This window comes from Hippocampus guttulatus, chromosome 2 (assembly GCF_054856545.1).
Source record: "Hippocampus guttulatus isolate MCC_2025c chromosome 2, RoL_Hgut_1.0, whole genome shotgun sequence".
NCBI classification, from domain to species: Eukaryota; Metazoa; Chordata; class Actinopteri; order Syngnathiformes; family Syngnathidae; genus Hippocampus; species Hippocampus guttulatus.
This window is the reverse complement of record NC_141262.1, coordinates 23,480,025-23,504,614: the sequence shown is the minus strand read 5'-3', so window position 1 is coordinate 23,504,614 and position 24,590 is coordinate 23,480,025. Positions and strand designations below refer to the sequence as shown.

Here is a 24,590-nt window from a genome sequence, read left to right as displayed (position 1 = left end):
TGGTGGGCGACTGATAAGAAGGAAGACAGATTTTCCTCCAATGCAAGGAGAGAATGTCTCTAACAAAGGCGAATGTCCTGCTTTGGAAAATGCGTAGAAAATCCATATTTTACACTGAAGTAATTGTCATTGTTATGAGAATAGAGGTTGAGTTGTCTGAGGGAAAAAAACATACGGAAAAAAATCGGAATATTTGGCAGATAGAGTTGCAATTAGTGCAAGACCAAACATAGTTCTTATGAGAATTAAGTTGTATGCAAGAAATGATATATATTTGCAAAAAAACGTCTTCATAGTAGGAGAATAAAGTACTTGTAAAAAGAGAATAAATCCGTTTTTTTAGAATACAGTGTGTGAATAAAATCGGAATTTGCAAGGAAAAAAGCTTAAAGTTTTGCGACAACAAAAGGCAGTTTAACCAGTAGAAAAATACTACAAGGAAAAAAAAACATTGTGCATATCATGGAATGCAATCACATTTATTGTCGTTGCGCACGTCATGAGTCCCGAGCAATGAAATTCAATTGAGATACATCCCATCCAAGACACCCGAAGAAGAAGAAAAAAAAAAAGCCAACAGTGGGAGGCAACACATGAGGCCCTGACGGGCTGCCAGATGGTGTCCCGATTTTATTAGACAAAAAAGAAAAATATAAGAAAAGGGGAGGGGGAAAAAACAAGACCCAAACTATGCTCCGATAAGCATGGGTCACTGTATAGTTAGAAATGATAAGAAAAAACAACCATAGTAGATTGAGGGGGTGAAAAAAAAACAAAAATAAAGTTTCAATAACACACAAAAAATATTTTAAATTTTGAGAGTCAAGTCGTTCATTTACAAGATTTTTTTTTTATTATCGTTTAGAGGCAAAAAAGTTAGCATTTTTACAAGAATATAGTGTGTGAATAATCAACGATAAAAAAAAAAACATGGACATTTTTCAGTAACTAAAGTTGCATTGTAACCAGGATCAAAATTAGGGAGGAAGACAATTACAAACAAAAAAAAATGTATTGTACTAGTATGAAATGTTTTTTTAAAAGGACAAAAACATACATTTCATAAGAATAAATTGCTATACTTAGGGGTAAAAGCTACCAAAATAGCTACAACAAGAAAGTCATGCATTTCAGGTTTTTGTTGTTGGAATGTTGGCCCGCAGGCTAAAGGTTCCCCCGTGAAGAGCTATGATGAGGCGAGTAATGCAATATGCCAAATGAATGCCTGACTCCATAAAAGCAAGCGATAGCCCCTGCCCCCAGCACATACTATCAAAAAGAACGGCCTGTGCGCGCTTGAGCCCGGAGGGCAACCACATAAGACGCGACCACACCCTCGTGCTGCTATTCCGCTCCCATTAAAAAAAAAAAAAAAAAAAAACACCCCCAAATGGACTTTCCGAGCTTGAAACCCGACACGTATAATTAGCCTGGTGACTCTTGCCCCTGTTTTCCCATCTCACAACAAAGATCAGTGTGGGTACGCTTGGCGTGATGCGACGGTGAGCGTGATCGTTCACTTCCTGAGTTTACGTTCTGCCGTCTAATCGCTTTGGTTATGCAGGAAAGCTCAGTTGCTTGAAAAAAGCCCCTCATAAAAATAGCTTCATCTTTATTCCTTAAGAAGGACATATTCAACCTAATATCCACACTGGCAAAATGCACTAATAATTTGTTTTGTTAGGGGCCTCCTTTCTAATAAAAGCCATGCCCAGATTAAACACCAGATCCACTTGAATTGAAAAAATAAAATAAAATGCAGCACCCCAACCAGGCAGCTGGAACTATTTCCTGGAATACTCGGCTATGTCGCCCCAATTAATTAATTGCTGCGTTCCACATAACAAAATGTCACACCCCGCACAGACGGTCAGCAGTGTTTCCTCTCAACTGTGGGCTCTGTTCTAATCGAAGCCATGCCCCATTCCATCGCCACATCCATTGAATCCCAAAACACCAAACCATGAATGGACAACATTTCTCATCACAGTGCGCTCCATTCTCACAAATGCAAGGTCTCAAGAAAGAATTTGCCAGGTCCAATTTAATTAACAAAAAAAAAAAAAAACACACTCCAGACAGACAGTTGATGGTCTTTCCTTTAATAGAGGTCTCCATTATATCGCAGCAATGCCCTGATTAATTAATTTTCACGTTAGCTAGACTCCATTCCAACACAATGAATCACCACTTGAATAAAGAGAAGCTCCGGCACAAACCAATACCCTGTTTAATTAATCCACTTGAATTGAAAAATTAACACCGCGCCCCCAATTGAAACCTCAATCTTCAGATGCCCCACCAAAGTAGAAAACAAAGTCAAGGTAGCATCTTAACAATGAACTCGGCAACGGCATTGACAGCTGCTCCTCGCGGATTCAGATGCGGAGCACGTGCGCAGCAGAAGACAAAATGAAAGCGGTGAGAAAACGTCTTCTCATCGAGGGGGACGTTTACCTGAGGATACCTTTTGCTGACAATCAAAATTGTGTCGCCCTTTGGCCTGTGCCGCCAAACTGAATGCTAACGCAACACTTAAGGACAAAAGAGGTGTCTTGCACTTTTCCAAATACCGTATTTCCTTAAAAAGCGGGCCCCGCTCTCGCTACCCCAATTCTCCGCCAGCTCCCCTCGAATACAAAAACACCACACCACAAAAAGACTACCCGCAGTGTCCTTCCGAATAGTTTGCTCCATTCTTATAGAAGCCATACCCTGATTAAATCACAAGTTTCTCTTTCATGACAAGTGCCGTAGCACCAAAAATCGGCCAATGATATTCCCTTAAACGGTTGTCATGGTCCAGGTCTCCCGTAATATAAAAACACGGCACTCCCAAAAATAGACGACCGGCCGTATTTCCTCAAGTCGTGGGCATCCTTCCCTCTGGCAGCCATATCCCCAATGAATTAATCACCGAAGATGTCTCACTTCAAAACAGATCACTGGCAGTATTTCCTACAACAGAAACTATGCCCCCAAAGTCATTATTTGCCAGGTCCACTTGAAGAACAAACGCCTCACTCCAAGCCAGAGGACAAGTGGCATTTCCTCAAATAATCTCCATTCTTACAGATGCCGTGCCATCATTATTTTCCAGATCCACTTGAATGTACAAGAACCTGACTCCAAAACAGATAACAGGCTGTATTTCCTTTCATAGAAGCCAAATGTCAAATACCGATAATTTGCTGCACCCTAAAAGAGACGAGCGAGCCGCAGCATTGATCACAAATCACTGGATTTGTTATATTAGAGGCCATACTCCAATGAATCACGACTTGAATAATTAAACACCGTACCCCAAATAGACACCCACTTGAAAGAAATAGTAAGATTACTATCTCTTTGATGGAAGACGACAGCGACATTTTGATGCAGCCCGCACCAAACGCCCGCAGGGGTAGAAGGCGGAGGGGAAAGAAAAGTCACCTTTTGAGCATTCACATAGAAATAAAAAACATCAACTTGATCACTTTGTATTTTTTTATTTTGCAAAAATATCCCGACGCCACGCTCCACACAAGAAACATTCCGCTGCAGCCCACAAAACCAGCGAGACGAGAAGACTTACGGAGTTGATGGTAATGGTGGGCTCCATGTATGGCACGCAAACGGGTCCATTCGCGGGAACTGGACCGCGCCAAGTGTGGGAGAGCTCAAAATCCCAACAGTGACTGGGAGTCTCGTACAGTGACTCTCGCTCTCCCTCCCTCCCTGGCACTCTCTCTCTTTTTCTTTGGTCGCAACAGATTCCTCGTCTCTGTTTACCTCCCACCTCCCGCCTCCATGTCTTCTTCATGCCTTCCCTTTGACGCCCACAGGCGCCACGGGGGGAAAAAAATCTGTCATGTCTAATGAGCAACAAGGGTGCAAAGCAGCTAGGACAGAAACGCCAGAAAAAAATTCTTCCATTGACCCATTCCAACCTCTCAAAAAAAAAAAAAACATTTTTTTTCGTTCCACGTTTGTAATAAAGATAAATAGTGGTGTATATTAAACTGGTTTTATGAGGTGTCATTATAGTATTTACAGTAGGATTGGTTCGCTGGATATGCGCCTTTTAGAGGCATCATTTCAGAAGCTGTAAGTCCGCATGTGAGTGGGTGCGAGTCGTGGCCCCTAGCAACTCCTTGTGAGCGTTCTCATTTTATATTTGTGTTTGACGTGCATCGGCCACATGTGAAGGTATTATATTGCATGACAGTTTCTAGTCATCAACCGGAACCAAACCGTTTACTGCCATGACGAATATTATTGTCAAGAACACTTTTCAATGGGAAGGCGTGGAAGAGGGTCTGTTTCTGCTTGCGCTGTGAAATTTAAGCTTCTACGTGACTGTAATGATGAATAGATGCCAGAAAATGGTGGCCTTAGATTGCCTTGGATTTTGGATGAGGCAGAGAATCTTGGTTTGTCACATTGATTATGAGGGAGAGAAATACCAATACGCTCCAAGTCAGACAAGTTGAGGCACTGCACACGAACATGTATCCGGGTGTGTGTGTGTGTGTGTGTGTGTGCGTGCGTGCGTGCGTGTATTTATATACTGTATATATACATAAATCGATAGAGTATATGGTACAAACAGAGTGTGTATGTAGCATGGTAGGTGGTAGACAGTATGTGTCGCGATTATTAGAAACGATGATACAATTGATGGAGTGACCTCAATTCAACTCTTATTTATGGAGCACTTAAAAACAACCACCACTGTATACCAAGTGTGGAACATGGAGTAAAAAATTATTCATACAACAACAAACATCCATCCATCCATTTTCTGATTATCACAAGGGTGGCGGGGTGTGCTCCTATCACAGCAATTTCAGGGAGTAGGTGGGGTACACCCTGAACTGGTTGCCAGCCAATCACAGGGCACACAGAGACATGCAACCAACCGCACTCACACTCGCACCTAGGGACAATTTAGAGTGGTCAATCAGCCAGCCATGCATGTTTTGGGAATGTGGGACGAAACCGGAGAACCCGGCAAAAACCCACGCAGGCACGGGTAGAACATGCAAACTCCACACATTCAGGTCGGAGCCGGAATCGAACTCTGCACTTCTGCACTGTGAGGCTGACACACTAACCAGTCGCCCACCGGGCCGCCAACAACAAACTATAAAACAATAAATTAATAACGATGGTGGTCTGTCATCTTGCACAGTAAATGTAAAGCTTACCTCAAGGTCGTCCAGAGATCGGGCCAGGTTAAGACGCTTTGAAGAGCGGCGTTTGGAGGCACGGAGAACACCCAAGCCCCAAAACCTGGAGCCCTGTCAGAACACAAGTTGGGTTCAGTAATATTTTTTTTCTTCAATTATAATACACTGGTATCCTTTTCATAGAGAGAGTTACCTGTACGTTCCAGACCCACCAATGATAAGGGAGATATTAAATATATTTTTTGGTACAGTCTAGGCCTCAAAATAGCCTTTGTCACATTATAATCACATTAAAATTCACTTAAACGCACTTGTTAACACATTATATATGTACTTTGGGGGGAAAAAACTCATGTTGAACACAAAAATTTGTGATGGAGTGGGACCAGATCGCTGTCACTTGAAAGTCAGTCCTGGGCTGTTTTGCTAAATGTATCAACAGCTACATCTTGTGGGCGTGAGAGGTATAGCAACACTTTGGAAGCCCGCTTCCTGATATGACAGGAAAAAAAATTCTGTAAAGAAAATATTACACTCGAATCCAGTTGTCATTTTATAAGAATAAAGTGCTGATATTGTGAGACAAAGGTGTTAATATTGCTAGGCAGAAGTCTGGATTTTACGCATTCTATTTTCTGAGAGGCCCGGTAGTCCAGTGGTTAGCACGTCGACTTCACAGTGCAGGGGTACCGGGTTCAATTCCAGCTCCGGCCTCACTGTGTGGAGTTTGCATGTTCTCCCCGGGCCTGCGTGGGTTTTCTCCGGGTACTCCGGTTTCCTCCCACATTCCAAAAACATGCGTGGCAGGCTGATTGAACGCTCTAAATTGTCCCTAGGTGTGATTGTGAGCGTGGATGGTTGTTTGTCTCTGTGTGCCCTGCGATTGGCTGGCAACCGATTTAGGGTGTCCCCCGCCTACTGCCCGAAGACGGCTGGGATAGGCTCCAGCACCCCCCGCGACCCTAGTGAGGATCAAGCGGTTCGGAAAATGGATGGATGGATATTTTCTGAGAATGAAGTTTTAACAAGAATCATGTCATGGAGGGGGAAACATGGAGACTAGTACTACAAGAAAAACATCGCAAGTCACAACATTACAAGGGAAAGGCTAAAATGTTGCAATAAGTATTATTCAAGTTGTAATGATATTAGTCATTTTATAAATAAAATCAAGGGGAAAAGTTGTAGATCTGTGAAAATTATGCCAACATTCTAATCTGATTTTGACATTTTTAACTGCGATACAAGAGTAAATAATTTTGGATGATGAAATTGGTAAAATCAGAGAAATAGTCCAAATGCCCAAAATCAAAGTAAAATTATCAATATATCTCATAACATTGTATCATTATTCTCAGACAATGACTTTTTCTTGTGTCCGGACGTTGCTTATGTTAGACCCATTTTTCTTCTTTTATTTTGCTTCATTTGACTCTACTGTCTCCCGGGGGCCTCTGTTCTCTTATTTAGATCAATAAAGTTTAAATATATTAGTTTTTATTTACACACACAAACATGTCATTTGAACAGGTCAAATGCCAATTTAGCTTGATAACTCACATTTTTCCCACGCTCATTCTTCCGGTGGACAAACGCTTGGGTCCATTCCTCTTTGGGGGGCATCATGAGAAGGAACTCGGCAGACCGATACCGCTCTGAGGGAATCTGGCTCATGGCGGGCGGTAGGTTCCGCGCGCCGCCATCACCCAGGCCGACGCCAGCTAACCAGTTGTCATTGTTCCACGTCATCTGAGGCTCTGGGTCACCACTGAGGGATTTGGGCCACTTTGGCTTGGAGAACCAGCGCTGGCTACCCCGGAGAGGCTCTTCTGAGAGGCTATTTTTTTTCCCCAAAGGGGCGAGAGGAGGCGGGGGCTTGAACTGGAATTTGAGCCGAGGTGGAGGGCATCCGTAAAAGTCACTGAGAGAATCGGGACCGGGTAGCGACTCTGAAAGGGAGTGTGTGCTGCCACTATTCTCTGGATGATATCGTTGGCCATTATTGTAGAGGTTTCTCGGGATATGGTCAGGCGATCCGGGATTATCCCATGGACAGGTGGGGAGGAGGACCCCGGGGTGGTTTTGGATTACGGAAGGGAAATCCCTGGCGGCTCTCTCTTCAGGGGGCGAGGCATTGTCAATGCCACTGTCTCCGTTACTACTGGAGCTACCATGTTGGACGTTCTCCTTGGCTTGCTGCTGAGCCTCAATGTCCAGTTTAACTCGAAGCCTCTCCACCGCGTCCCCCATGTTGCTGTACAGGACAGTGACAAAATGAAGGACATCCGGCGGAGTCTGGGGGAACTCCAGGCAACCAGAGGTGTCTGGATCAGGGGTGCAATCAAAACCAAAGCGCCCAGCGATGCCTGTGTGCTCCTCGTGGTTTCCCAGCTCTGGATCAATGAAGAAAACGTGGCAGGAGGCCCTCAGCGGAGCGTCTTGCGAAGCACAGCCATTGATTATGTGCGCGGTGGTCACCAGGCAAAAAAAACGAGGGTCCTCAGTGCAAACGGCCCCAAGGACCAGGTTCTCGGTGGGAAAGGCCGCCAGAATGGCTCCCATGTCATCGCAAAGCCGGATGCAGTCAAACGTGATCTTCATCACGACCAGCGTATGGGTATCCTGCTCCGTGCCCAGCTGGCGTATTCGATCTCTGATGGCCTTCAAGCAGTCATCCTCCGACTGCGACGTATTTAAGATCAGCTCTGTGGAGCTCAGGTACCCCACCACCAAATTCATGTTTAAAATGCTCCAGTCTGAATTCGCTTCCTCGCTGTCCGTCAAAACAGAACGGTGTTCGTCCTTTGGCGCCTGCATTTCGGCGCTCCGCTGTTTAGACCACTGCGACATGTCTGGTTCTGACAGTGGCCTCTGCTTGCCAGCGAGCGTCTTGTGCCAGTTGTCGGAATTCGGTGAATCGTGTGAGATGGCGCGGAGGACGCCTGCCTTTTTCGGGCTTATTAAAAACTTTTCGTCGTGTAGGATGGGGTTCCCGATGACGCGGCCTTCGGTGTGAACGACCAAGCGCAGCGGCCCGATGCAACGACCGATCATCTGCACCACGGTCTCGTGCAAAGCTGTAGAGACGTCGGCTTCGTTTATAGCCATGATGCCGTTGCCTTGTTTAAGTCCCACCAGGTCGGCAGGACTTCCCTCCAGGATGCTGCTCAACAAGCATGGCCACTGTCCCGAGATGGTGAAGCCGTAGCCTGACCGACCACGGTAGACCTCCACGCGGCGCAGCTCGCCGGGAGTGCTTAAATCCAGGTGCCTCCTTGCACCCTCCGGTTGTCCCTGGATTCTCATCTTGGTCGCCAACACTATTGTGTTGTTGTCATACTATGGTGACACAATAAGACAAGGACAGTAAAAACTGCGGTGAAAATCTTGAACATGACAGTAGTACCAATCCTAACACCTAACTCAAACCCAAACAAAACCCTAAACCCAAACTCCTAATCCTAACCTGAACAACATCCATAAACCTAAACTTTACATAGATTTGATTGGCTAGATTGGATCAACAGATATTTTGCATTTAATGTAAAATTGGTGATTAGTTGTAATCAGCTCTGTGTTGAACACAATCACGTTCACGCAGGGGAAATTTTCAGCTGCCATTGTAAATAAAACAAGGTTTCTCAGCATATAGACAGTATAGTTGGATTTTCTTTTCATTAAGTTTAAATTTAGGGGGTGGGTTTCCCCCAATTTTTCATGTATTGGGGGGAGATTTGGGGAGGGTTTAATTGTCATTATTTCTCCCAATGCATTTCAGTGGGCGTCAATTGTATGCAAATTTTGGCCATTCGTGGCCGGACCGGTCCCAATCTCCGTGAACAACTGGGGTTGACTTTACGGTAAATAAGCATGTTGTTTGAATATATTGGATACATTGGTCCATCTTCTGATCGGATCGGTTATCGTTTTTTTTAAACTCGTCTGATGGTGTGAAGGCAACTTAAACTCTAACCATAACCGGTCACACCAACCCTAACTCCAACCCAAAACCATAATCCTGCGAGACGAGTACACAACAGTGGTTAACCGCTTTTACACGATTAAAACTATGTTACTTCAAACAGTTCCTTGAGGATTTATGATACGAAGGATCCCCGCCCCCCACCCCCGTTTGAAATGGTTTCCTACGGGAAAAGTTGTTCAAGTCACATTAATATTAGAACTTATCATAAATAATCTGATATCATATTGAAATGAGTAAATGATCTCAAGTCTATCTGGTTTGGGTGAGTTATTATCTGTCAAGGATAAACGCACAGAAGGCTTTTATATACGCCCCCGAAGCAGAGTGCCAGCTGGCTCTCCCCCTCAACAAAAACACTCGAATGAGAACCAGACGTTTGGTATTCGATGACTTTTTTCAAATGTCACACATTGGAAACACGCTGAAGTAAACCACAGGAAGCGATGTTTTTTCCCCCTTTTTACTTACTGTATCGCGTTTTACAACGCGTTGCCACAGACATGAGCGACCACTACAACTACTTTAATACTATCGTGTTATTAACACTGCCGAACTTTTTATATTTACCTTGTATGGTGTCGGAGGCCCTCCCCCAAAACCGTCCACGGAGCTTTTAAACGCCCAAAACTGACATTTTCACGTCACGCGGCCTCTTTTTTTAAGCGGCAGTTATTCCAAACAATACATAAGAGTCGTTTATGTATTCTTCTCCATATGCGGCCGGGTCGTGAACGCGCCGCCTCTTGACGCTCACGCGCACAAGGCAGCTTGAACAAAGCGACATTGACGGTAACCATGACAACGTAACGTCCTGGCGTCACCTGGTCCGCCCCTTCTCCCCGTTTGGCCAATCGCCTCCACGCTCAATATTCAAACGAATAGTGTGATCCTATTGGCTTCTGATATCGGTGGGCGGAGGCAGTCCAACACTGACATAAACAAAAGGTTTAAAATACTTTTAAACTAAAAAAATATCATGAAATATCTTTAATAAGATACATATACATACATGTTTAGCTATAATTAATTGTAAAAAAAAAAAGGATTTGGCTCAATATTCTAAAATATATATAGCAAAAAAATACATACTTTTTACTTTCAAAATATTTTAACTTAAGAAAATTAGCTAAGACCCTTATTTTGCGCAGTGTTCTCAAAATAATTTAAACTCAAATTTCAATTGAATTCTAATGTATTATTTTATTTGGTTTACACCAAGAATGAATGGTATTACATTCCCAAATGGTTCGTTCATTTACAGACATACAATCTAATAATTTTACTTTAAAAATATGAAATTGTTATCGGCTGTTTTTTATTTCCATAGTGCACTTTATTTCATCTGTGTGTCTGTGTGTGTGTTTTGAGGTGCTCTATAAATGACGTTGAATTCAGAATTTGCCCACCCCCCCAGCCGTGACATAAACAATACAACTGGGGTCAAAGTACTCCAACCACCCTTTATCTGTCCCGCCCCGATAGTTTGAGGAGCTACGGAAGCTCATCAAGCCATAGAAATGACTGAAAAAACAACTACAGTATATCATGTCAAACCATCTGGTTTAATTCTTCAGCGTTTCAAACAAGCACATGCATTTTTACATGCGTGTATTTTGCTTGTGGGGGAACTAAAAGCTGAAAGTCGAAACAGAGAAAAAAATTATATGGATGCTACACTGGAATTTCCTATTTGGTTCTTCCCGCTTGTGGAGGATGGCAGAATCATCTTCTCCAGAAGGTTCATCATGCGCTCCTGCAGCTGCATAGATTGGACCTGAAGCAGGTTCTGCTGGTGAAGGGCCCGCCGGACTTCCCTGCACGTGTCCTCAATGGCTTGGTTGGAGCGCTTTTGTTGCCGCAGCATTGCCTGCATCAGCTGCAGCTTCTTCCGCTTCAGAGAATGCTGTTTTTTTGTGTTCTTTTGCTTGCTCGAAACTGGATGGGAGCTGCGGAGAAGATCAAGGGGCAATCATGGACAGCACGTTGACGTCATGAAATGGCTGTAAAATCAGAAACAAGGCTCAAATTGTCTTGGATGCAAATCGGATTCAAAGACTCTCTCCATCTGAAACAACAAAAAATCCCTGGAGATTTCTAATTTTCCTTAAAAGCCATGATTTGTATCTCCACTTTCAGGATTTTTGTTTGTTCATTTTTTTAATCTGAGAAAGGAATACAATTGAGATAGCTACTTTCAATTTTCAAAATGTTGTGATTATGCTTAACTTTTATTTATGCAGGGATTTTTTTTCCTCATGAAATGTTGCACATACAAGAAGATCGTAACACTGGAAAATGGCAAACTTGTTTGGCTGTTTTCAAACACCTATAGTGATTTTTTTAGGGGGGGGCGCTTCGGTTGTCTTTTGTTTAGTAATTCAGCAAAATATAATATCTGGCCTGCTAGGAGGTGACAGCACACTATTCATATTTCACAGTCAGTCTGTGCCATCAATTCAAGCAACAGAAAAGTCAATTGATCAATCATACCCTCATGGATCATGTAGCTATGTCAACATTTCCACCATGTCTTGTTTTTTAATCATGTACCTGTTGACATCAATTCTGTCTTTATGTTATAAATTATATGTCTTTATTTTAGGGATGTTTGATAGCATGTTTTTTTCCATACCGATACCAGAAAGGTATTCAGTGTTTCACTGTGGACTCGCCGATACCAAATACCGATACTGCTAGTAGCTTTGTAAAATTTAACATAAAATAATGACAAAAACTGTAATCAAAAACCTTTGTTTCTGACGCAGTTTTTTTGTTTTAATTATCGGTGTAAGGTTATTGGCAGCCTCCAAGAATATCTGATATGTTATCTAGTTTTGGTATGAGAGAGAGAGGGGGGGGGGGGGGGGGGTTGGCAACTGGTTAGCATGTCAGCCAGTGCAGGGGTTGATTCCAGCTCCGGCCTCCCTTTGTGGAGTTTGCATGTGTGGTTTTGCGTGGGTTTTCTCCGCGTACTACACTTTCCTCCCACAAAACATGCATGGCGGGCTGATTGAACGCTCTAAATTGTCCACAGGTGTGATTGTGAGCGCAAATGGCTGTTTGGCTATGTGTGCCCTGCAATTGGCTGGCAACTAGTTCAGGATGTCCCTCACCTACTGCCCGAAGACAGATGGGATAAATTTACAAATAGTCAATTGTATTGCTTTGTGATTTCATTCAAGACGGGCAATATGTTGCCGTCTGGATTTTGTTTCAGATGACCTGGAAGGCTTATTGTATTGCTTTGTGATTTCATTCAAGACGGGCAATATGTTGCCGTCTGGATTTTGTTTCAGATGACCTGGAAGGCTTTGCTTGACTATGCTTGAGTATTCTCCAGCCGGAAGTACAAGTGACATCACAGTAACTTGGTGGTTACCTGGAGCCACGCGTGTGCTCACTGTCAGAGCTCCAAGAGTCCAGCTCCTGCTTGACCTCCATTTCATCCGAGGAGCCGGTGTACTCGGGTAGGAAGCCCATCAACTCCTCCTCTGGCTGGGCCAAGGGGGTGTCGGTGGCCTGGGAGGCAGTTCCGGCACTCGCCGAGGTCTGGGATTCGGCCTGGGACTCGGTCCAGTTGCCTCGTCCCGCCTCCAAAGGCTTGGATAGGATCTTCTCGATGGCCTTGTAATACGGCCAGTCGGGCGTCTCGCCGCTTTCCATGGCGTTGGATTTAAGTCGCCTGTTTCAAAGGGAAAAGAAAGAACATTAAAATGACACTTTTTGGGGAGGGTTGGGGAAGTTTGAGGATAGACTGGCCTGTATTGGAAGGACATGTTTGTGATCTTCATCTTGATCTCCTCTTTGAAGCGCTGCTCGCCCGTCAGCTGGAAAAAGCGCTGCGACATCCTCTCGTAAACCTTGGCGTTCCTCTTGCTGGTTTTCAGCTCGTTGTGGTTCTCCTCCCAAACATAGAGCAGGGCCTTCATTTCGCCATCGGTCCAGTTAGGGGCCCGCCGGTGCTTCTCACCCTGGGGAGGAGGAATAAGATAGCCAAAATCATCCCCCGCTGCCATTTTTCTTCCCGAAAAGGGCTTTGGCTTTGAAAGGCTTTTACAGTTTGGTATGGTGCAGTGAGCTTGCGAGGCGAGCGGGAAAGCACACGCTAAGGCCTGCCTTTGCACCACCCCCCTCCCAGACAGACTGAAAGAGCACTCAAAATGGGGCCTAAAGCGGGAGAGGAATCCGGTTAAAAGCTTTTAGTGCTTGATGATGTCACAGTTGCCCCGGCGACGGGCTAGGGAGGCCCTTCTTTTTCACCCTAACCACTCCCACCTTCCCCACCCCCACCGCTTAGCCTTCCTTCCTGCTGCCACTGCAATGGGCTAGGACATAAAAAGCTTTTAGCTGAAAGGCAGCAGTGTGAGCAGGCGCCATTGCTGAAATACGGGTGGGGGGAGGGGAGGAATGTGCGCCAACTGCCTTTTGGTTCCTTGAAGACTAGGCAGCCCAGACTGTGCTGCCTTTAAAAGCTTTGCCGAATCACTTCATTCCCTGCAGCATTTGCTTCTCATTCTGGGGTCCACAAAATAAATGATCACCTTGTGTCATTTTCACAAAGCACATACATGCATTTGAGGACCGGCAATTACTTATCCCTCCTCATTTTTAGACTAATTTTAGACTAATTAATTAAAAGCCCCTGTATGATTGTGACCTATTACTTAACTATGACATTTTTGCACAGATGAAGGAGTATTTTGGGGGGGGGGGGGCAAAAGGCATATTAGTACAGGAATAAATCCCTATTTTTTTCAACACCCAAAGGTTTTGCGTTTTTTTTTTAGATTAAAGGCATTTTTATCAGAATAAAACAAATATATATTATGAGTAAATCTGTATTGTTGAAACTCACTTGTTAAAAGATAACTTTCCACCCTCATTAACATAAAAGTCACCATTAATGTCATAATACTTTGATTTTAACTTTAAAAATACAACTTTAATCTTTTATGATGACTTGGAGTTGATTCTCAAAGTTTTTTTTCCTTGAAAAATACAATTTTGTTCTCATAACATGACATTGTAAGACACATTTTGAGCAAAATGTACATTTGTACATGGCAACTTTCATGGCCATACGTGCACCAATTCACAAGACAACTGTGAAATACATTTACTGTTGAGACTGGCAAGACATAAAGATTAGGCTGACAATATGATAATTGCAACACCAATTTACCCAAAAGACAACAAAAAAAGGGTCAGCCAACTGGCTAACTTCTCTTTCTTTTCTTTTTCGGGGTTTAAAATGGAAGTAATCCAGACTGTTAATCCAAGGGACAGACTAATCTATAGATAAACCACTTCGGTGCAGCCCAGGTCATTCAAGTAATTCACTGTTAAAATTACATTTTATTTAAAAAGATGTGTGTTTGTGTATATCTATCTAACAATTAATGATTTACGTTTATAAATGTTCTAAATACATATACTGTAACACCAAGCAAATTCACTTAATTGTATTTGTTATTGTGTTCTATTAACAGTTTCATTCATTTTTTAGTTGTATTAATTTAAAGGTTATTTTAATTAATAAAATCATATTTATAAAATAAATATATATTTTTAATTTAAGTGTTCATTATAAATAAAATCTTCAAATATAAATTTAATATTACAAAAGTAAAAATACATTTATCACAAAAAAGTCATTTTTAAAACAGGAGGTACTGGTTTAAAAATAACACAGAGAAAACAAACTTTAATGCCAATTTGTGCACAGATAACATATATACATACAAGGGTGATACATCCATACTTAAAATATAAATGCTTTTAATCGTGACATATACCATTTTATAGCAAAAATGACAATAAAATAACAAAAACGATGCATAAGTAACGTAGAAATGTCTGTCTGTTCCTAAAATAAATAAATATCAAATTAAGAGGTCACCAAAATGAACAAAATGGAATGTAGTTGCCCATAAATAACGATAGAGGTCAGCAAACATCCATGCTAAAATGAAGTCGCCAGTGTGGCATTCACATTCTTGACATCAAGTCTCACAGTATCAACTAATTGAACACTGACTGAATTGTACCGGATGTACACATTAGTGTCAAAATGCAATATCTCAAGTCATGCAGCCGATTACGGTTGACATGTTTTTCTGTTTTTTTTCTTTGTCACTGTTCCTTAAGACAGGGGTGGGGAAAGTCCTCAGAGCACCATCGTGAAATTATTGGGGGGGGGGAGGTTACGTTGGTCACATGACATTTGGAATCAGAAAATGACAGCATGAATGTTTTTTATGGAAAGGATTAAGCGTTTGGAAGAAAGCAAATACAACATTGTTAAAATGTACAAAAAAAATGCAAACAGAAACTAAATGTTACGCAAACCTCGGATTACCGCTTCCAAAACTACATTTCTATTTTAGGGTTCGTTTGCGTACGAAGGATGGATTTAATATGTCGTTTTGTTGACTATTTTACATGACATCATCCTTTTGGAACCTGACAAAAACGGACTTATCAGTTTCCGAGTAAACGTGTAACACGTCGGCCCACAGACGGGTGCACTTGATGATGGGCACAAGGAAGGAAAGTACTGCTTTCGGCGACGTTAACGCATGACGGCCGGGTTAAAAACGTTGTCTTTTCTGTTATTTCACATGACGGTAGCATTTTTAAGCCTAAAAAGACACACCGAAACAACCGCGTCGCTGTTTTCTATGTTAACGCTAAAACGGATGCTAACTTTTAGCATACGCTAGTACGTCACAGCCGAAACGATTGTGTTCACGCATGAAAGACGGTGAAAAGGTTTGCCGCTCTGTCGGTAATCGTACATGAAATTGGTGTTTGGGAGTTTAACAGTGCAAACAAAAGTAGTTTTACAGGTCATTTCGACGCTATTAAACGGCGGTTATGTGCGAGTATGCCAAAGTAGGTGCGTTTTGGGGGCTTTCTCAAATAAGGTCCTCTGAGGTTCGGCGGGCGGGGAAGACCAAAAGCTCGGCTGTCCCACCCCTGCTTGAAGGTAAAAATCCTGACCACCCCTTAAAATCGTTTCCTTATGAACCGTTTTCACGTTTGCCTCATTCTCTGTGAAGACATTCGTCCTCGGTGATGCCCTGAGCCTTGAGCTCCTCCAGAACATTGTCCAGGTGGCCCGGGTCAGGGTAGCCGTGGCCCGTCAGGTTGGAGCCGAATTCCGTCTTGTGGTGCACCTCATTCCAGATGACCGTGTCCGATTCGCCAGTGGTGCTGGATGTGCCCACGGAGAATATGAGGCGGCGGTCCCACGCCACCAAGAGCAGCCTCAGAACCTGAACAAGTAAGGCTGTTTTACACTTCATGGATTTTTATGTCGTCATCACACACATAACTTATCTACTGGACAGAATTTTCTACAGCAGTGATTATTCAAGTGTCCTACGTGGGCTCCCTCTAGTGGCACCTGAAAATTGGCTGACATATTTTATTCTGAGTACAAAACAAACACTTTTGATTTAAAATCTTTAGTTTCGACCCATGTATACTTGTACTTCGGCACCCGCAGATTTACGTATCTGTATCCGTTTATCAGTGTTTTTGAGGCTGCAACTTTCACGACACACACATTAGCTGCTTTGATAAAACTGATTACACTAAATAATAATGCAATCACGGGTACTGTAGGTTTAGTTTGGCATTGTATTAAATAATCAAAGACAAATTAAGTGTTGGAATTTCATTTGGATACATCACCTACAAACATGACTAGAACCGGGGAGTAGGAATGGCTGCAAGGTACTCCTTCGGGCCTCGCCAAGGAATTCCTAACAATACCTTTTGTCCTTTGTCGCTGTCCGGGAGGTAGCAGTGTCTCGGGAAGCCACGGGCTGTGAAGGGTTTGCCGGGGTTTGGGTGCTCCAGGCCCTAAAAGAGCAACAGGTTCATGACCTCAAGCAAGACAAAAAAAAAAAAACGGCATTCGGAATAACATACAGTGGACATCCGCAACAAATGCATTTAGAGGTACGAGAGGCTTTGCAGAATGTAATGGCGGCTCTACCTGAATGCCAGGAGGAATGTTGTAAATAATGCGGATGGTTTTGCAATCGGGGTGTCCGGGGAGCGAGTGGGGGATGACGTGGTACTCCATCTTGCCGGGAGGCTGGTTCCCGGTTTTGACGCCGTATATGGTCTTGCACGTGGGGCACTGCAGGCTGCCGTCCTTGTTACCGTTGTTGTACATGGCCACCAGGCACTGCAGGTGGTACTGGTGGCCGCACTGCGCCAGACGACCCACCGATTCGGCGCGAGAGATGCCGCCCACGCCGGGGCCTTTGTAGCCCGACGGGCCCGACAGGACTTCCATGCAGATGGTGCAGTCCTGCACGGTTGCAAACATTACACGGCTGTCACTTGATTTCCTTTTTTTGTGTATGTGTTTTGGGGACACTTCCAGAATATTGGGGAAAATAAATTACCTCTTCAGGGGGATTGCGGACTTTCTGAAGGTATCTCTTCACCACCTCCTCAGGGGTCCTACCTATGACAAGAAAGCAGAACCTGGGTCGTTTCGATGAACCTCCTGAGCATGTTTTTCTTTTTTTGGGCTCTTTCTCTTTCCAGACCTTTACGGGCCTGCTTCTTGGTGGTTTTGCGACAGCAGTGGCCCAGGCCTGGCACGGGTTTGATGTCGCTCTTGCTGACCGGCGGTGGATGGAGCACCAGCTTTGGAGGACGGGTCAAGCAGACAGGAAGGCCCGCCGCGCTCATGAGGATGCCAGTAATCCCTACAAAGAGAACATGTAAAAAAATATATATATAAAAAAAAAAACCATAATCATAATGTGAACGAAACATACAGTAACTGCTACATGTATCTCTAAATTCCAAGAAAAAGCCCAAATGGTACAACACAAATTTGTGTTTTTTAGAGGGGAAAAAAAGTTGTAATGTTGTGAGTTAACTCTTGTTTTTCCAAGAAAAAAACTGTCGCGTATGCAAGAACAAAATTCTATTTTGTCAGACTAAAAAGTAGATATTTCAGCAGAATAAAATCCAATTTTTCCAACAGGAAGTTGTAATAAAAACCAGAACCAACCCTCCCTAAAAAAAACGTTTAAAAATATTTTTTATATCAAATATATATATACTTTTAATCTGACGGTAGATAATGGGAATCCTTTGATAATTCTCGATGGCAAGGCATTTTATTTAAAGGCGCCTTTATTGGCACGCGAGGACATCGTATGTGTTACATTTTGTGAAATAAAATGATAATGAAAAGTGGAAGGACAGAAATCAATGAATTAAAATGACAAAAACAACAACCATGAACAAGATTGTGCTGCAATGTCTTATTTTGCGGATCCAATCAATGACATCATTGATCCATCGGCAAATTATGACACCAATACAGAGGATCACAATTGTGCACAAAAATGCAAACTATCTGAAGCTCTTTATTTATGCAGGGATTTCTGAGACATTTCACAATCATGAGAGCTTTTAATTGGCCCAAAGATAATATTCTTTATGCCTGCTTGGGTTTTCTCCGGGTACTCCGGTTTCCTCCCACATTCCAAAAACATGCATGGCAGGCTGATTGAACTCTCTAAAATTGTCCCTAGGTGTGATTGTGAGCGTGGATGGTTGTTCGTCTCTGTGTGCCCTGCGATTGGCTGGCAAACGATTCAGGGTGTCCCCCACCTACTGCCCGTAGACAGCTGGGATAGGCTCCAGCACCCCTCGCGACCCTAGTGAGGATCAAGCGGTTCGGAAAATGGATGGATGGATTATTTTTTTTATCTTTGATTGGCACACCATGAATGCGCTTTAGGTATGCTTCTTTTTTTTTTTTATGATACAATGTTCATCAATATACTCACCAGCCAGGGCAGGGTGCACAGGGCTGCAACCATTCAGGTTCTTGACAGGGACAGTTGGCACCCTGCAAGACAGAAACAGCACCCATTGATACTTGACAGTTTAGTGTTAAGGTAGTAAAATCCGATCAGTCTGGTGTGAACAGGTGATGTGTGCACACAGCTGGCTGCAGCATATGTCAAGTTCAACCACACGTCAGCAGGTTAAGGAGCTTTTGCACAGTCATGGACAAGAAAGGTTTGGATATAAACCACTTTTGCAGCTTCAGAACCCCCCCCCCCTCCACACACACACACACACACACACACATTTTAGTGTTATTGCGTCATCACATAAGGGCCTATTAACACAACATTGAACTGGAAACCATTGATCGAGAATGTTCAAACAAGGTATGACTTCATGTGGTTTGTCGCCAATTGATTTTACTCATGAACTAGCACTTCAAAGAACATCATGTGCCATTTTTGTCGGGATTTGGAAGCCAGTGTGGGTCCGAAGTACAAGTACAGTGAAGTCAAACACTCGCACCGTTGGCAAAACAACACTGGTCAACAGCAAATTTTAATTTGCTTGCATCTGATTTAAAAAAAAAAAAGTTCAAATGTGTTGCCCAGTGTTATTTTCCGCCCTCAAAATTTTCAAATAAAAGAAACACGCAATTTACGTGATACTTACGGCCGGCCACTTTTGATGACGGTCATCTCTGAGAATATTTCGGTAATCCACAAAGGTGGAAAAAGAGCTCCTGCTCCGCCGGTTGAGTTGAACGGCGACGTGACTTGTCGCACCTCGCCTCGCTCTTTTATAGCGCTAATCCACCTTTTCCCATCTGGCGACTTAACTCAAGTTGTAGGCCATTCAGGAGTCACGTCACGGATTAGCCGTGAAGCCATATTTGGCCAGCCATTGGGCCACAGTCTTTACTTCCGCAAACTTTCACACAGTTTGGCTTATCCTAAATTGGATTGTAGCATTTTTTTTTATCCTGGGGAAAAACAAAATCAGTTTACACCTAGAATAGTCCTTTTTTATTTAAAGAATATCATGAATATAATTTAATTTGTTTACAATGTCGCTCCCTCCTTTTTTATGCTAATTTTAGCACATTTCTGTGAAAGGGCAAACTTAACTTCATCTGCAGCAACATATCATTCACTGTTGTGGCAATTTCAGCTCAGTAATGCAAACCGCCCATATTTTTACATTTTTACTCATTCTCAAGCCACAATGTAATATTAGTCTCAAGGTAGCGATGAATATCAAATGTTCGGTTAGCGTGTACGTCCTGTTGCGGTCAATATGATGACACTTTCTGTGGTTGTATTGGTTTGTTTACCAACAAGCAAGGAGAGGCATGTCAGCCAGTCACGTTTTTTGGATTGCGGCTAATCTCCCGGCATTAGGCCAGCCTCCATCTGGGACTGGGAAACCATTTGTGCATGTACAACTCATAAATTCAGTAATTATCTAAATATAAAGAGTATAAAGGTCCTGATATGAAGAATTCTTCATTGACCAAACCGGATTCAGAAGGGTCACCCGCCTCTCTGGAGATGTCTCCCTGCAGTGGTTTCATTTTGCTAAATGGACTTTCATATCATTCTAACTAACAGTGTACAGTACAATATTGTGCGAAATGTTGCCCACTCCATATCCATTGTAGCCTGGCCCATCTGCGACCCCTTCTCAAGGTTTATTTTTCTCCAGGTGGGGTTTCTCAAAATTTTCTTTGCCCTCCTGGATGTCAAGGTCAGGGGATGTCATTAATATTTGCCAAATGTGGGCATATGAGGCCCTTTGAGACTGTGATTAAGGGATGTGGGGAGGGGGATATATAGATAAAATAGATAGTGACTATCCAAGTCCTTATTTTTTCCTTACATTCTCACATGTCGAGGTCAGGTCAATATGGAATCTCAGCATGCACTGTCATGACTATCCTAGCCACTATTTTTTCTTACTTTTATGGTTAATTTTTTTTTTTTTTTAATTGCGGCATGTCAGGCAATGTCATGACAATTCCACTTGAAATGCAAGCTTCCCATCTCGCCGATGAACCTATTTTCTTCACAACCCACATTTTGTTGAAAAAAATAAACCAAAACCCGGATTTGGACCGTTTCCTCAGTTTGCAGTCCTGAAAAAGGGCAACTAATTTCGATCATCTTGTTCATTCTTCATCGTACAGCTTAAACTGATTTTTAAAAAATGGAGGTTAAACTAGCACATCTAGATTTACACGTGTATCCCCTCCCTACCCCCCAAGTAATCCCGCTAACTAACAAACCAAGTGACCAACATACTGTAAGATAATCGAAACGACACCTCTTGCCCTTTGCACTCTTGGCCGAGATAATCAGTGAGCGACAGGTGGAGCTCTCTGTGGATTTTGATCAGAAGGGCTCTTGATTTTCTGACGTGGATGCCAGCAGGCTCGCCCATCTGCTGGAGAGACTCTCACCTTGCAACGTGACCGACCGACTGTACGTCCAATGACCACAAATGTGCAAACGCGTCGGCCGCGTCTACTCACCCCGAGGCGATGAGGGCCCGCGACTGAGCCATGGCGAGACGCTGCAGCGCCGGTCGGCTCAGCCCTGACAGGCCAGACCGCGGCGGCAGAGAAGTAGTCAGAGGCCCCAGTACGCGGGCAGATGGTGAAGGTGCACGGGCCAATGCGAGAGGCGGGCCCTTAGCGGGCACCGCCGGAGCCGAAGAGGGCAACGAGGGGGAAGGGTGAGGTGGGTTGGTGAGTGGGGGTGGCGGCGGTGGGGGAAGCGGTGGGGGAAGCGATGGGGGCGGCGGGCGACCGGAGCTGAGGGACAGGGTGGTGGTGGCTGCGCTGAGCAGGGAGAGCGAGTGCGCGTAGCCTGCGCCCGAACCCGCACTTCCCAAACCCAGACCACTGCCCGTTATGCTGGGACCGCCCGCTGCCCCGACTATGGATGTCCTGTGAGGGGACAGCGACCTTGAGATGGAGGGCAACCGTGGGAGGGTGAGTGACAAGGCCCCACCAGGGATCAGGTGGCTGTTAAGTTTGGGACTTGGTGGTTTAGTCTGCGGCGGTCTCCGACCCAGCGTTTGAGCGCTCGACGCAGTGCCCACCTTGACGCTGAGCAACAGCATGCACTGCTGGCAGGCACAGGGTGCTCCCAAAGAGGTGATCGCTGAAGCGGGTAGCGCCCCGCTGGGGTACGCGCTCCCATTGCCTCTCCCCGCGCCGCCCATCCTGATTGTCGCACCCACTGCAGGAACATCTGCGGATCCTCCGGGGTGAGGCACGGACGTGGGCGCCCACGCGTGGTGGGATTTAGGCAGGGGCCCCGATACCAAGGGGTACGCCAAATCGGCGCGGCGCTGGATGCGGCGGCAGCGTTGGGTCTGCCCGTTGATTTGGGTCATGCTTCCGAAGTCGATGAGGTAGCAGAAACCCAGTGGCGCCAGGTCCAGCCAGGGCTGCTGGCGGTCGCGCGCCGCCTGGATGGCGATGCCCACCTCTGTGTCGTACGCCGTCCAACTGCCCACGTCGTTTTCCCACTCCCACAGCCAACCCTGGCCGGGCGCTGATGTGGGCTCGTAAAAGCTGCGGCGGACCGCTCGAAGGGTGCCTGGTGAAGGGCAAAAGTGGCCGCGTCAATAACCAAACGAGGGATGTTCTACTTTTTTTCCCAAATCGATTCCGGGACATGTACTCCACTCCTTGTACGATGAAGGAGCCACTCCTTGAGTACCGATATCTCTCCTACTTTTGATATCTAAAATTTCATTTTAGACATGACAAAACATTGTGAACAAAACTCTTCTTTCCGACACAGATGATGATTTGCCGAAGCGTGCAACTGCCCCAGTGTAGCACTAACTAAAGAGGAGGACGAAGGATAAGGCCAGTATCATGGTTGATACCTGGTATTGGCGCTTGTTCGTTCCTAAACCAAACCCATAGAATTCCCATCCTAATTCCGCCATGGTGCCATTTAAATGCAGTAGCAATATATAGGCTTGCAAAGGGGATGAGAATTTCAAATACATTTTGATGGAAAGTCAATCTGGAGAATTTTGGAATCGTATCCCATTCAAGGATAAATATCAGCATTTTATTTGTCATAAGCAGACATTCATGCAAAATATGACAATGAAAAAGCACGCCATTACAAATTAAAAGGGATAAGTTGGGCTCCATGAAATAAGAAGAAATGTATGTTGGATATTGCCGGGTTAACTTCGCCTCAGCATGGTTATTTACATACACAGAATTTAAAAAAATGAAAGACTGCAGTTCTTACAGGCAGTGTAAAAGTGGCTAATTTCTCGTCATTCATGAAAAAAAAAGAAATGTGTGTTGCAAAATGGTGACTTTGCACCACCATTGCATCTTGGTGCTCTTGATGCAGAACACATAGAAAAGGTGGGAAATTAGAATGTTTTCAACGTCAACAAACAAAACTTGTGTGGCAAATTGCCTGGTTGACTACCCATCTACAATCCGTGTCACTGTTTACACAAAATGCAGTCTGGAAAATTCTACTTGAGGCAGTATAACTGTCAATCTGTCAAAAAAAAAGACAGCACGTAACTGGTATTGCAAGGCACCACTATACTACATCTGTAAGTGAAAAATGTGAGGCTAGATTTCTCCGCTCCACCATTCGGCGTCACTGCGGTTTACACAGAACACTGAAAAGCGCCGGCTTTTATTGAAAAGGGCTCGTATTACGCCCATTTTGCATATTCCACCGAATCAACTTGTTCCTCTTCCTATTGATGCGTTTTGATGCTCTATTATTCCCTGGGCGTGTTGGCTTTGACGCCCACCACGTCCTATTACTTTCGGACTAGTTGCACAAGCACAAGAGAAAAAAACAAGACGTCATTTTGCGCCACAGCGAAGGTAAAAAAAACTAAAACAAAAGATAACTCCGGAGCGGCCCGCTCACCCACCCGTGTCCTGGCGGAACTGGTGCATGGTCTGCAGATCGATGATGTAGGGCGAGAGACGCGAGTCCACCTGGCCGAGGACCATGCTAGCGCAGCGCGGCTCGCTCCGGATGACCGCCTCGATGTGGTGACATACCGCCGGGCTGTAGGGCCGCCAGCGGCCGTGCTCGTTCAGCCATTCCCAGACGACCACGGCGGACGCGAGTAACATCTTACTCGGCGTCGTCCCGACAAATCAACGCGGCGACGGCAACATCGCGACTACACGCAGACCTCCATCTTGTTGTGTTGACGTTATGCGTGTGCGTTATTAGCAACATGTTCGGCAAAGATGCGAATCGTACCTGCCGTGTTTGTAGTTCCGAGTGTGAAGCAGCAACTGGTCGACCCCCCCCCACTTCTCTCCCCCACATACGCGAGAAAATCATAGATTAATAAAATAATAACAATGACCTGGTTTAGTTGAAACAAATATGCAGATGATAGGCTTCTAATGAATCCAAAACAGTTATGTGTATTGTGGTGAATCCTCCGACAGCCAATCAAAATGGAGACAAACCGCCCTTCAGCCAATTAAAGCGACCTTGATGAGGCGCACAGTCGTCTCGCTGATTTCGCAGATATTTTTATAACCACTAAAATAGTCGCTAAAAAATACGGTATTAAAA

General features: G+C 44.3%; 3 protein-coding genes across 3 annotated transcripts in view; all 3 read right to left on the bottom strand.

The window, feature by feature from the left end:
* rgs12a (regulator of G protein signaling 12a) overlaps positions 1-9,898 on the bottom strand; it is a 28,205-nt gene extending 18,307 nt beyond the window's left edge. Inside the window, exons 1-3 of the mRNA XM_086104706.1 lie at positions 9,724-9,898; positions 6,732-8,510; positions 5,190-5,282 (exon numbers count right to left, since the gene is read on the bottom strand). Of these exons, the coding sequence (XP_085960832.1) occupies positions 5,190-5,282; positions 6,732-8,477 (1,839 nt within the window). The 5' untranslated portion in view covers positions 8,478-8,510; positions 9,724-9,898. The remainder of the gene's footprint in view (positions 1-5,189; positions 5,283-6,731; positions 8,511-9,723) is intronic.
* Positions 9,899-10,699: 801 nt separating this feature from the next.
* msantd1 (Myb/SANT-like DNA-binding domain containing 1) lies at positions 10,700-13,490 on the bottom strand. Its single transcript, XM_086104708.1, has 3 exons — positions 12,916-13,490; positions 12,536-12,838; positions 10,700-11,102 (listed from the first exon to the last, which is right to left on the bottom strand). The coding sequence occupies exons 1-3, from the start codon at positions 13,170-13,172 to the stop codon at positions 10,817-10,819; spliced, it is 846 nt and encodes a 281-aa protein (XP_085960834.1). The 5' UTR covers positions 13,173-13,490; the 3' UTR covers positions 10,700-10,816.
* Positions 13,491-14,832: 1,342 nt separating this feature from the next.
* Positions 14,833-24,302, bottom strand: dtx4a (deltex 4, E3 ubiquitin ligase a). Its single transcript, XM_086104705.1, has 8 exons — positions 23,926-24,302; positions 21,521-22,595; positions 18,987-19,048; positions 17,727-17,888; positions 17,580-17,641; positions 17,162-17,482; positions 16,936-17,025; positions 14,833-16,433 (listed from the first exon to the last, which is right to left on the bottom strand). Exons 1-8 carry the CDS (start codon positions 24,131-24,133, stop codon positions 16,203-16,205), a joined length of 2,211 nt encoding a protein of 736 aa, XP_085960831.1. The 5' UTR covers positions 24,134-24,302; the 3' UTR covers positions 14,833-16,202.
* Between the last annotated feature and the right edge of the window lie 288 nt (positions 24,303-24,590).